The sequence below is a fragment of the Nothoprocta perdicaria genome, unplaced genomic scaffold, assembly GCF_003342845.1.
Source record: "Nothoprocta perdicaria isolate Ctin4 unplaced genomic scaffold, notPer1 scaffold_36, whole genome shotgun sequence".
In the NCBI taxonomy this organism is placed as follows: Eukaryota; Metazoa; Chordata; class Aves; order Tinamiformes; family Tinamidae; genus Nothoprocta; species Nothoprocta perdicaria.
Window position 1 is genome coordinate 2611291 of NW_020455599.1, and position 13977 is coordinate 2625267.

A 13977-nucleotide genomic window follows, 5' to 3' on the forward strand; every position below is an offset into this window, starting at 1 on the left:
AGGTGGGCCGGGGCGGGGCGCGTGCGCCGTGGGGAGGCCTAGAGAGGCCCCACCCGTCAAAATCGAAAAACGTTTTTTTGGTAACCACAGGGGAAAACATAGATAGATAGATACATACATAGATACATACATACATACATATATACATACATACATACATAGAGCCCTCAAGAGATCCTTCATGGTCCTGATGAGGTTTTAAACCTCACCGGAGGTTTAAAAAAGGCTTCCTGGTGAAAGAGCCCCCCATGGGTGCTGAGGTTTTTACTGTTAATTTCCTTCTTCCTGTGGAAGCTGTAAATACTTGTGAAAGTGTGTGTGCATATGATGCGTTCTGCATTGGAAACATGGGGAAAAATATGTAGGGAAAAAAAAAAAGACTGAAAGACCACCTATTTCTGAAATTTGAGTCATCTGGGTACAATTTCTGGAATTTCTCAAAATTTTAAGGTGGAATGAAATGAAGGTTGAGTTACTTGTTTAATAAAGGCGGTGTGATAAATACTGTGGGATGTTCTTGACAAACCACCTCCGGTATCCAGACAGCTTGGCATGCCAGCTTCCTTTTGGATAGCATAAGTAGTAAGATTCTTGGCTGAACTCAAAGCATAGTTTAAAAATATACTTTATTATAAAAATGTACAACTATCCGTAAAATTATACTAAACAATACATTGTATTACAGTCATCCAAGGAATTAGTCAAGTGTTTGCCATTCTTCTTTTCTTGTCTTAACATAACTGGATAATACTCTACAGCTAAATTAACATACACTGGTGGAATAAAAGTAACTTTGCTCATGTATTAAATAAGCAAATTGTCTGTTTCATAAGTGGCATGTCGAAAGTCAGGTCTTGATTGCTTATACATCCAAATTGATTGAGTATTTGGAAGTTAAACCTTTGGGTTTACAAAATAGAACATAGTAGTTCTGTTCAACATGAGAATATATTGTTTGAAGTATTGAATATTAAAAGGAATGTTTGAATAAAAACATTGCAAGTGCAGTACTTTGGGCAATAGTCACTGACAAAAAAAAAACAGTAAAATAAAATTACACTTAGAGGTCTATGTGGAGTTTTGGTTTTTATTTATTTTTTTGCAGCTAGTCTGGCATTGTTAAAAATTCTAGAGCAGTGTTTATCAAATCTTATTCCCTGAAAGCTTTCCTTAGACTCACTGCTACCTACTTGTCCATGAAGTTCACTAAAGAATGATGGATGATGTAGTATATCTTTTTTTTTTTTTTTTTTTTTCAAAAGAGTAGAAAGAAAATTGAATTCACACTGACTGTCAGCCTTTGAATCCCGTGAATTATTCCTGTCTTAAACTGGAAGGATGGGTTCACACAGACTGACAGTTTATGGTTAACAGAAGGGGCAAAATTTGGCCTTTGGCATAAAGTTAATGTAATTACTTCCCCAAAGTGCAGATGGTGCTAATGGCAGCTGGTTTTGGCAGCAGTACTGCCTTGCTCTTTCGTCCCACAGAGGTGGGATCACTACTGCTGACAGAAGTATTCAGGACACATGTGAAAGAACTTGAAGTTTTGTCACTGCAAGCGAACTCAGGCTGTGGGTGAATGGGATGAGAGCATTGTCGCTGCAGGCCCCAGGAGGCTCTAGAGCCCTGCTCTTGCCTGTCTCCAAAAAATGACATTAGGGGTTGAGGAAAACCTTGTTTGAGGATGATAGTCAGGCATGGTTTCAGTCAACTCAGGACAGATGTTGCAGCTGTCTGTGTACATGCAAACTTCATTTTTTTGCCTTGTTGCATTTGGTAGGGACTCAGACCGTTGTTGGATATTTTATTAGTTAGTTGGGTATTTACCCACAGATACTGGCAGGGTGAACTTGATTGCTAGTGGTATAGGGAGTGACTGAAATTTAGAGACTTTTTACTTTCAGCTTGATTGGTTTTGAGTCAGTATTGTGGAGGACATATCCGAGATAGTTTTTGCAGGCACTTTGCAGGCACTTGCTATGCTTGCAGCAATATAAAAGTTGCTAGTTCCTTAGGGCTCACAGCATGGTCAGTCCGGCAACCTGCTCTCACAGAAGGAGCTTTGCACCCCTTTTGGATGCTCATTTCACAGGCAAACTCACCTTGTGCTCACATTTGACTCAAAGGGGAGAAAGTTTGGCATCACGTGGCAGTTTAACTTTCGGTTATTGAGCTTAAATGTATTTTGCGAGCACAACCTAGCAGACACTTATGCATGCTTCTTAAGGAAGAATAAAATTATTATTAGCTTAAGTATGATTTTTGTTAACTTTTATCATACAGATAGTTTGTGTGGATTGCAGTAATGCTCCAGCAAGCAGTGTTTGACCTGTGCACCTGGAAGCAGCACCACATTTGCACTGTGGTGGGCTCCCTTCTCCCGTTCTTATGGCGACAAGTTCCAGGATCTGCACTTCTCCACAGTCACTTGACTTTTTATTTTCCCCCCACCATGCCTTCATTTTCCTTCTTACCATATATGCCTTTATTCACATTTAAATATTCTCCATGTTATCTGTGGTTTTGTTTTATACCGGGTTTCCCAAACTACTATTAGTTCATTTATTTGCAAGCTAACAGTACACAGCTGAATTGAACACATGCTTAATAAAATATATATTCAGGTTCTTTGAAACCAAAAAGTCTTTGTATTCCCAAGTGCTCTGCCTGCTTGTGGATTAGGCCCTATTTCACCTGTAAATCTTATGCATCACTGAAAAAAAACACTGGACAAAAATAATGAAATAACAAAAACATAAGTCACTTCCTGTAATGTACTTACTATATGCATTCTCATGAAAAACTGAAATACAAGTTAAATGCAGACTTATTTTATTCCAGGCTATAGAATAGGTGTATTTAGGCAGTTTTTCAAAGTGTATTGTACACTGCATGCACAGTAAATCAGTTTAATAGCTTGACTTTTACATTTGGTGTTCAAAGAACTGTATGATAGGCAATGAGATCATGTTATGGTCTGATTTGTTGTCCATTTGGACCATATCCATTTATTTATAAAACTTTTGGGAAACACAAACTAATAAATGAAATGTATATGAATCATTTTAATATGAGCATTTGCTCTGAGAAATAAACTTCATAAAAGTTACATTCCATTTATAAATCTCTCCACGTAGAGAATTTAAGACAAGGAATTATGAACGTGATTTCATTGCAGTATTACACTGAAGACTGGTGTAATATTTGTCAAAATGATGTAACAGTTTCCAAGTACAGTTTTTGGAGTATTATGATAGAAAGAAATCAGGATAGTATTCTAGGGCTGATACATTTAGTTTTAATAAGATCCTTGAATGGATGACTTGTCTGTGTTGACAAGAGTTTGTATCTATCTGAAATATCTTATAAAGATAGCTCATGACTAGCAGGTCACCATCAAATATAGAGTCAACAATATTTAAGTCTACATTTGTAAAGACTTGCGCATGCAGTTTTGCCTCTTACACACTGTTTAGACGTGTGAATCAAACGTATTGATTGTGCCTCCAACACCAACAAACTTGAAATTACATAATGTAAATATATACATATCTGATGTTGTATATGTTTACCACAGTAAATATAATTGTAATCAAATACTAGACATATGTCAGATCATAGTTAAATTCCAATTAAGAAAAAAAGCATCTTTAAATTCATTATTCTAACAGTATTTCACAGTAGAAGGAGGCAGTCCTTTCTCACTGACTCTTCCCCCCTCTCCTCAAGGTTTGTAAACATCATAGCTATTATTCTATCAGTATTATAAGTAAATATTTTATTCATAGTGGTAAATAGCTAACCAACATGAATAAAGTTGTCATAACACAATAACACTTTCAGACAAAACAGGTATTTATTAAAAGAAACAATTATAAATATTTTGTCTTGCATTTTAAACTACATTTTCATAAATAACAATATTTAAAAGTGCTGAATATGGTAGGATAGTCAGCAACGCCACTGTAAACAGAATTGTTTTCCACTTCGCAGATTTTTTTAGATCCCATTTTGTCAAACACTACAACAGTTAAAATATTTGCATAGGGAATAGAGAATAGCCCTTTTAATCGTCTCCTGAATTCTATATAAATTACAAAACCAAATGAGTTTAAGAAAGAGTTTTCTAAATTGTTCGTATATATCCAAAAAAAGCACACAGGTTTCAAGTAAAAGGAATGATTAAAAAAATTCTCCAGACCTGCTATTTGAAGCATGTTCAATAAATTAAAAAAAAAAAGAGAGGTAGTAAAACAAAGGAAAAAAATAAGCCCCAGAAAATAAACTAAGACCTACATCCTGCCAGTTACCGTATAAAGGCAAAGCAGTCTCAGGACCAGGGACTTCAACAGGAGCTGGCAGAGACTGGTTGCGAGGAGTAACTCGCTGGTTGGCGCCAACTACGATGGGGCTAGATTCCCCTCAATTACACGTTTTTAAAAGTGTTCATCCCCACCAACACCGGTGAGGCCATGCTGTATTTAGTCCTATGTAAGTGCGAAGAACCTCGCCTCTTGAGCCTTAGTATAAGACCAGAGTTACCAGTATTAAATATACATACATACATACATACATATATATATTTAATTTGTATTCAAAGCCATTTTATGATGTATCTTTAACAACCTGTGAGGGATGCTAACACACAATTTTCTTACATTTGATAGGAATGATTTTTTTTTTTTTTTAAGTTCCAAGTTACTGTCTCTTTAAACATCAAAATGCATTCTAAAATTGGACGTATCTTGATAAAAAGGCCAAGCAAACATCTATTAAAAACACCATGGCAGCAAAGTGATTTGAGGATGTGCTGCCTTAGCTCTGACTAAGGGCTCAGTACAGGATTCTTTACCCAGGAAAGCTGCTGTGGGCATTTTGCTTGGGTAAGGACTGTAGGTTTAAGAGCCCTTGAAGTTTGGTTTAATATTACTCTCCAAAGCCCCCTTTTTTCAAGGAGTTATTCAAAATCAATGAGGCTAGAAGCAGAGGTGAGTCTTTACTGACTCACCATCTCATAAAACACTACTTTGTTTAAAAACATATTTCACTGTATTTAGTTTTCAGAAAAAAAGAAAATCTTACAGGACAGATGCAATTCATCAAAATGTTCTAAAATGCTCTAAAATGCTACATGTAGGCAATCTTTATTAAACTTCTTTATTCAAAAACTAAATTATCAAGCTTTTTTGTGTTTTTATGTGGTTTTTTTTCTGAAGTACATAACATTATACAACAGTGTTAGAACTGGATAGCCAGTCTTTAATAAATCAATTACAGTATCTGACATCAGAAATGTACATTGAAAATCTTTGTTCTTTTAACAATTAAACAATATCAGCGCATAGATTGTGTCACTAATCCCTTTAAGTGGTTTGTGCTTTTTTTTTTTCTTTTTCCTTTTTTGACATTGCAAACTCTGTAATGAAAATGCCACAGTTTTGGCAGTGAGCAACCAGAGGAATCCCTCACTTGTTTTATTTTAAATAAACAGTGATAAATAGCTCTTTTTTTCCTGTACAGAAATATTGGCTTCAAAAAGTCAGTGTATTGTACTCAGTAGAGCATGTTGAATAATGCTACACCTTAAAAATTGGCTTTTTCGGTTAGTGATGTTAAAAAATGCAAGCCTCTTTCTGGTTTGCTGCAGTTATATGTACCATAAGACTGTATTGCACAAAAAAAGTTCTTAAATACAGATATAATTTATGTTATTGGATTAAATATTGCAACAACTACGTGGTAAGTGAAGCAGTTTTATCTTGCACATGCAGTGTGAGAATACACAAGGAGACTGTTCATAAAACTACAAATACATCATTGCAATTTTGACTGTAGTTGGGTGAAAGGAGTGTGAAACAAATGTATTTTGGCAAATCCATTGTTCCCCTCCCCAGGCATTTCAAGCAAGGAGGACCTTGGTAAAAATGTAGACAGAGACCATAATATGTATTTGTTTTCTTCACAGTAGCCTGAGTAGTGCTAAACTGTAGTTCTCCAGGAACTCAGCTCCAGATGTTACTTAAACTACTTTTCTTCCATCCCGCCCACCAAAAAAAAGGTTATTTTATTCAAAAATTAAAACTAAGTTTCAGAAGTAGAGCCTGTAATATTTTCAACAAGAGACTTGTAAATCTGAGAGTTCAAAAACCTTGGAAAAGAGTCTCTGTGCATGAGGGTGTATATCTGGAGCTGGGCATCTTCGTACATATGAGGACTGGGGTCCAATAAGTTTCTGTTGATCACTTCTCTCACCCGGGAATCAAGACTAACCTGAAGAAAATGAGAACAGACTAATATTAAGCAGTAATATTGGAAAGGCTGTATGCAGATATATGCAGATATTTATCTCATGGGGTTTCACAGAACATGAAGAGTTTATCAGTTTCTGTTTTGTGTTACCTTCTGTGCTTCTTTCAGGGCCACCAAAAGCAAAATTACAGGCTGAGTCTATCATCACCTCTGGTTTGGTTTCAGCCTGGTCACTGCATGCATCCTAAGTGCTCTCAGATGAAATGTGCTATATAGCAGCATAAATACAGTGCAAATAAGTTAAGCTCTGAGGTATCCTGGTTCTCCCTAAATACTTTATTTTACCATAAAAAGATTTGCTTTTTCTTACACACATACCATTTAAATAATTCTCGGGGGGGGGGGGGGATTTTGTATGAATTTCACTCAACAAGGTGATTTTTTTCTGGTCATTTGCAGCTAATTTTTCAATGCTTTCTATTCTTCATTCTCATTTTGATGTCATACAGATTTTTTTTTTCCCATTTTCTTTCAGGCACAGCACTTGTCACTCACAAATTAATTAAATTGTTTTGGTTTTGTGATAACATCTCCATTAATAGTAAGTGTCTCAATCTGTTCTTCCCTTTAAAACTTTTTAGGAAATGGTTACTCATTCTTTGAGGATATCATATATTCATATTGAAGTCGATATCAAGTTTGCAAAAGTCTGCCTTAGCACAGAAAAGTTATACTATGGTCATTTAAAGCAGGTTACAGTCCGGCCCCATAAATCTGCAACTATGTATATGAGTGATTATTTTGTCTGAAGGACTGTGTTCACTCCTGGAAAACCCCACATAGCAAGATACCTTAGTATGTGGAGGGTGCTAGCAGAGATGTTTAAATATAGAAAATTTAGAAGGTACAAGAAAGTGTGAGCTTTTGTGTTTATATTTGCAGCAAAACAATTTTTGAAATACACTAATATGGTATAGTTGGAAATACACTAGTATGGTATAGTGTTGAGTCTGCATAAGCTAGCTGCTTTTACACACAACAGCATGCAGAGGTTTTGTGTTCTGGTGGTTTTGAGAACCAGTGGTGCAACTCTGTGCTTTAGGAATTTATTTGAATAGCTTTTAACTCCAGACCAATGCATACATGTAGGATAAAAATGACACATTGAGATTTGGCCAAATCCTGCCCCTGTCCCTCTTCCATATACACACATGCACAGATGCCTATCTCAGCTAAACCAGTTCATGCATCTACCAGATTTAGCCTTTTTTATCAAATAGAATGGCAAAAGTATAAGGATTTTTTTTTTGTCATTGAATATAGTCAAAGTTAATTGCAATTACAAATGCAAAAATAATTAATTAGAGATTTATTAATTCACACTATGATCGTTCAGTGACTCAGTAAAGCAAGCTGGCAAAGTGAGTTGTAATTATTAAAGATATCTGGTTGGTAAACAGAAGTTTATGAGGTATCCGGTTGATATACAAAGGCTTTCTGCCTTGGTAACTTCATCACTGAACAAGGAATGTTATTTTTTTTCAGCTCTTATGCCAAAAGATAGAATATGGAATGGGATGTTGGGTTGAGCAAGAACTTTTCAGTTTATGTGCTCATGGAAAGGCTTGGAAAGAGTTCTTGTTTGCCTCATTTCCACTAGGAGCAGGGGGCAGCAAATTGACTGCAGTGAACCACAAGTCCAGTGCAGTAAGTGTGCGAGCTGCTTTGTCAAGCACTACATCAAAGAAGACTTTTGTAGTGTTACAGTTTTAACTAGTTCATGCTGGATTAGAAGGGTGACTGTGCAATTAGGGCATATACATGTATTAAAGATAAGGTAAGAAATACAGCAGTTAGCAGTTATCTCCAAATCAGTGGCACTAAAGAAGATAATGAAGTTATATATTGCCTTTGGATTCAATCATGTGAATGAATTTGAACACTGCTACAAAAAGCAGTGCCACGTTAAAGTGTGGAAGGCCAGATCTGCAGTGAACATAAATTAGCGTAATGCCATTGAGTAGAAAGTATGATGTAATGCATGGAGACAAGAAAGACGATCCAAAAGTGCTTGACATGGCTGAGGAAAGATTCTTCTGCCTGTTCCAGAACATGATTTCATAGGTAATATTTTTTATTCACTCCAGTAAAGACCATTTCAGAATTTCTCTCTTCCATTTTCCTCACTTACTGCCTGTCCTTGTAGGCATGTTCTGGTACTGAAGAAGAATGCCCATTCCCATCCCTTCTGGTTCTGGCCTTTAATCGCTCTTATGCAGCACTTGAGGAGTTAGGGTCAGAGAAGCTGAGTGGCTCAGCACTTGCGTCAACACTTTCTCTGTCCCTCTGTCTCAGTTTAACCTTCCACATGAGGAATTGCTCTCATCTGACACATCAGGCAGACCTAATGCCCCCCATCTAGAAATCCAATTAACGACATTTGTGCTTGGGAATAATGAATGTAATACTTTCAGCTTTACCTCTTTTGGTGAAAGTATAGAAATGTAATCTTCATATATAAGTCTCGCTTTTTCTTCAATAACTTTCTTGTTCTGTTCCTTCTTTAAATCTTCACATGCGAGCCAAAAGAGCAGGTTCTCTTCACTGTACTCTGTTCGAAGAAACTCTCTGAAAAGGTTCCTCCCAGCTGGTGTTTTCATCATCTTGTCAAAATTCTGAGCCCAAGACAAAATTTCATCTGCAGTAGGGTTTTGGCTGCAAAAGCAAAGTATCATTATAAATATGCTTCTATTTTTATAACACTGTTTTCATACATTTGGCCAAAAATTCTCCTTTCCTTTGCACTTTAGTCTAGAGTGAAAATGGGAAGCAATTCAGCTTCAGCGGTGACAGAATTTTGGTCACTCTTCACTTGTGCATTCATTATTCCAAGAACCCACTAAATGTGTTTCAACATACACTTTTTCTACAAATTTCTACTACTATTGCTAGTCATCTGACTCACAGAAAAATCCAAGAGAATTTAATTGCAGCTTCTGCAGTTAAAGGAGATGAGATTTTGGGAAACCAACAAAAGATTCTCTTTCATGACAGGTTTAGATGACACCTGATGTCACTTCTTGCATCTGATGCAGTTTGGCCAATCACTGCCTGCCACATAATTTTGTTCAGCAAGGACAAGAAAAACAAAAAGGCTCTGGGCAGCCAAGAGCATACTAATGAGGCCAAACAAAATACTAATTCAGAGAGCTTTTAAATTAGCATATCTTCTGTGCTTGTACCTAAGGGTTGCTAAGCTTCTCTCTGTTTGGTGCCATTGACCTGAATGATGATCTGTTGGCCCTGGATGCAGTGGATGCTGCTGGCTCCAGAGGGCTGTGCTGCCATTCAGAGGGACCTGGACAAGCTGGTGAGTCACTAGAGAGGAACCTCATGAAGTTCAACAAGGACAAGGGCAGGGTCCTGCACCTGGGGAGGAATAACCCCAGGCATCAGTACAGATGCATCAGAGCAGCTCCACAGAGAGGGACTTGCGAGTCCTGGTTGACAATAAGTTAGCCATGAGTCAGCAGTTCCCTTGTGGTCAAGAAGGCCCATGGGATCCTGGCTGCATCAGGAGGAGTGTTGCCAGCAGGTCAAGGGAGGGGATCCTGCCCCTCTGCTCAGCTCTGGGGAGGCCGCACCTGGAGTACTGTGTTCAGTTCTGGGCTTCCCAGTATTAGAAGGATGTGGAGCTTCTCGAGAGGGTCCAGCAGAGGGAAACAAAGATGATTAAGGGACTAGAAGATCTATCCTACGAGGAAAGACTGAGTGAGCTGGGCCTGTTTTCCCTGGAGAAGTGAAAGTTGAGAAGGGATCTTATCGGCATGTACAAATACCTGAGGGAAGAATGTAGGGTAGATTGAAAAGAATCTGCTAGAAGTGGATGGAAATGACAAGCAAAGAGTTCTTCCTGGTTATCCATTGGAAAGTTCTTTTAAATACAGTAAAATATAGGTTAAAAAAGATAGAGGATGAGGCCATTTGAATTGGGTTTAATCTACTAAAATGTCATACAACTGTATGAATTAAAAATTAATTTCCTGTTTATATTTCCTAAATACTAATTTCCTGAGGAGATTTGTAAAATAATAGATAATAATAATAATAATAATAATAATAATAGATAATAATGTTACATAGATGATTTTCAGGAAAGAATCATGTTCAGAATCTGAAATTTGATAAACAAAGCATCATTTCTCTCTATCTCATCTTGATATCAGGAAATAGAAGGCAATTCACTCCTTGTTCAAAGTCTTGATTACAATGAACAGAAAAGCTAGCCTGAACACTTAACCCAAACCCAAGTCTAAAAACCCAGGTAACTGTGGAGTAGTATTTAAATTTTCCTTGTTCCTAAGTGCATAAAAGAAGAGTTAAATTCTTAAAGAGGACCTTAGAAGGGCTAACCTTAAATGATGGATGTTAACTGCCCCTAACAGTGCATGGAACAGATACATTTCTCCATGGGTGAACTTCAGGTGCTCTGAGTTTCACTATGAAGGTATTAGTCTCTCCATTGTATTATAGAAGAATGATAGGTTATGTAGGATACAGTTAGAAAGAGAAGCCCAGACTTTAAACACATGCAAACTGATCTTTCGAGGTATGCACTTCCTTGCTTAATATAGTCAAAATAATAGTCCAGGCTATTTTACAAAGAGTTGCCATATTAAAAATCTGACTGTGATGTGCACATTTGCCCAAGTCATTTGTACCTCTGGTCTGGATAAGAAGAATAAAGTGATTTCAGAGTAAGCAGAAACTTATAATAGAGGCCCATATATTTATGGAACCACTCATACAGCTTCCATTGCTCCCCACCATTCTTTCCACACAAAAAAGCTGCTGTAAATTAAACTGGCTCATGAATGCACCTATTGACATTTTGTTACCAGGCCAAAGTTTCTTTCTTTTATATAGAAATTTCAGAAAGAAAAGTCATTAAAACACCATTCTGGAAACCTAAAACCGAGGCGAATAGATATGTATTATAGATAAATTGAAAACATATTTACTAGAAGACAACTTGAGAAGCTTACCATTCTTCTATGACTTGGATACTCTCCATTTTGGTCGTGTGCGTTGGCCTTCCTGCATTGTCTCCTCTATCTTCATTCCTAACAGTGAGGCTGCAATGTAGTACAACACTTTATTTTGTCTAGAGGAAGTTAATTTAAAACAACAGCTACAGTAATATAAAGTTTTAGAAGTTATAAACCTATGTAAGGTGTCATTATTTATTATTTTCTCTAAAATTTAGACCTACCGTTCAGAGAGAAAATGTTGATAACAATTTTTCCCTTAATTTTGCTGAATACTTGCGGATGCTGTTAGTATGTATAATTTTCTACAAGCTCACAGTTTATCCACCGAAAGACTGATAAAAAGATAGATGTCAATTTTGGAGTGATTTCCCTTATCAAACTGTGTATATTAGTAAGGGTATATAGGATAAGAATATCTGAATTAAACATTGAGGAGGCTTAATGTCACACCAGTTTTGGATTTTTTTTTTCATTCTTTTAGGAATATTATATTTTTTTTCTCTCCCAGGTATGATCACAGTATATGTCTTGGATGAAAACTTAGCATGTTGCAGTTCTGTATCATTTCCTCCTTTAACCCAAATTTGATTTTTTTTCATTCCAGTATATTAATTTTTCTGGCTTTTCAATAGAAGGACTTCTATTACTCTTATATTACCAAAAGCAAGGAAAAGAAAGACTTCCTTTATGTAAAGATCTATATTTTGCTTTTCTGCTATCAGTTATTTTTCTGTAAAGGCCTTTTTAATCACATTTCAGCTGGTAACAAGCATCAGTCATTTTTCTGTAAATGTTTTTTTAATCGTATTTACTTCACTGGTAGCTTTGTCTCTGTGGGCTCAGTATGAGTGCTCTAGAACACAGTATTAGCAGCAAAAACATTTATAGAAACACCATTCCTGATAACAACTGAAATACAAGCACACATTGTACTACCTACAGATTTCTATAGGAAACCTGGTTACAATAAATAAGCTTAAGAAGAGGAACAATAAAAAGAAAAGTCCCTCCACCAGTCTCAAGAGAGCTTATACTTTGAATATTAAGTGTTCATCAAATGTTGATGAATAAAAATATATTGATAGCATGAAGTTTTCTAAGGAATCTCAGTACCTTCCACTTAGCTCTAAAAAAAATCTCAGTGCTGGGGCACTGTTAACACAAAACCTTTTCTTTCTAGCTTCTCTCCATTTATGAGTTTTACTGAAATTCTACTGACTTTTTTTGTCATGTGTTTGGCAGAGTTAATAGGCGATCTCAAATACACTTTTTGAGAACTGACAATTTAAGCTCCCAAGTAAAGCAGAGCACATATTCAGACTTAAGCATTACAAAGATATACACTCTCATACAAAGCTGTCTGATACTGGTTGCTCCTTGACTTACCTGCCAAGACCTTAGTTCAGGCCCTTGGTCCTGCTTCCCCTGTTACAGCGAAGGAAAGCAGCTCCAGTGCTGCAAAGGTGTTAGGATGCCATCAACCGCTGCAGGAGAAACAATACATCCTGAACTCTGGGGTTGGCAGGTAAAAAGCCTTTCCGCCTCCTTTGATCTCTGGCTTGTCAGTCTATAGAGGGAGCACCCACCAGAACCAATGGGAGTTCCATATATAGAAGGAGAAAAAAAAAAGTAGGGACCAGGCACTTTCTGTCTTGTAATCTTTAAGTCCACACATGTAACTCCTCAAGGTCATTTTGCAACAGGTTGGAGTACAAAGCTGGGGTGAGGAAGAAGCAGGATACAACAAGCCTCTCTTCCTCCCTGCTCTGCAGTCCTTACACGAGACAGCATTCATATCCTCTGCTGGATACGGACAGATTAACGCCCTTTTGCTCCTTCAAAGAGTAACAGAATGGAAGCAGAAAACAGCTTGTGTTAGGTTGGCAATGTAAAAGGATTTTCACCTAAGGAAGTCCTTCCTGCAGGGCATGAAACCGCCTGCCTTCCCTGCTGCATGAGCAGCAGCTATGCTATACTGGGATGATTAACTGCACGCTACTGCTGCACTTCGGGTGCTTTTGGGTGCTTCCTCATTGGAAGCGGAAGGTGACTTGTCAGAGAGCAGTAAAACTACACTGTTTAATGTGATATCTGAGGTCAAACATTGTTTGTTTTGCTCTTCTAAACTTAGAAAAATCAGTATTTACTGATGAAGATGGAATTCAAGTGAATGACTACTGAATGGCAAGTAAAAGAAATAAGTGACAAGAAAGCCTTGATGATTTTCTTTCACTTCTGTTAAACCAGGAGAGTGGGCCTGAGTATTTTGCTTGCTTTTTGCAAGACCGCACTATGGTAGAAGGTTGTAACAGTGGCCTCTGAATATGGTATACAATTTTCTACTATATATATACCAGTGTGATAATCTGTAATACACCATTGTCCCTTATTCCTTCATTTCATCATTCGTAGTTTGAGTTCAATGGCTGAAAGTTCGCCAGCTTTGCAAAAGATAGAAGACAAAGGAAGCATTATACTTGGTTGGAATGATTTCTCAAGTACAGGTATTGTAGTCAGAGCTGTGCTAAATTTATCACACATCTTGGCCTAAACTCAGCATTATATTTCCAGTGACAAACAATAGCAGTACATTTCAACTTTTATTTATCTATATCTGTCAAAGACTGGAGTTCCATCGGATACATTACTTTTGCTATGTTTTTCCTGTGAAGGA

At 37.0% G+C, this 13977-nt stretch overlaps 1 protein-coding gene across 1 annotated transcript in view; it reads right to left on the bottom strand.

Moving 5' to 3' along the window:
- Positions 1 to 4990: 4990 nt before the first annotated feature.
- The window catches only part of RGS17 (regulator of G protein signaling 17), a 62362-nt gene continuing 53375 nt past the window's right edge, over positions 4991 to 13977 (bottom strand). Inside the window, exons 3-5 of the mRNA XM_026044420.1 lie at positions 11298 to 11387; positions 8733 to 8967; positions 4991 to 6273 (exon numbers count right to left, since the gene is read on the bottom strand). Of these exons, the coding sequence (XP_025900205.1) occupies positions 6085 to 6273; positions 8733 to 8967; positions 11298 to 11387 (514 nt within the window). The 3' untranslated portion in view covers positions 4991 to 6084. The remainder of the gene's footprint in view (positions 6274 to 8732; positions 8968 to 11297; positions 11388 to 13977) is intronic.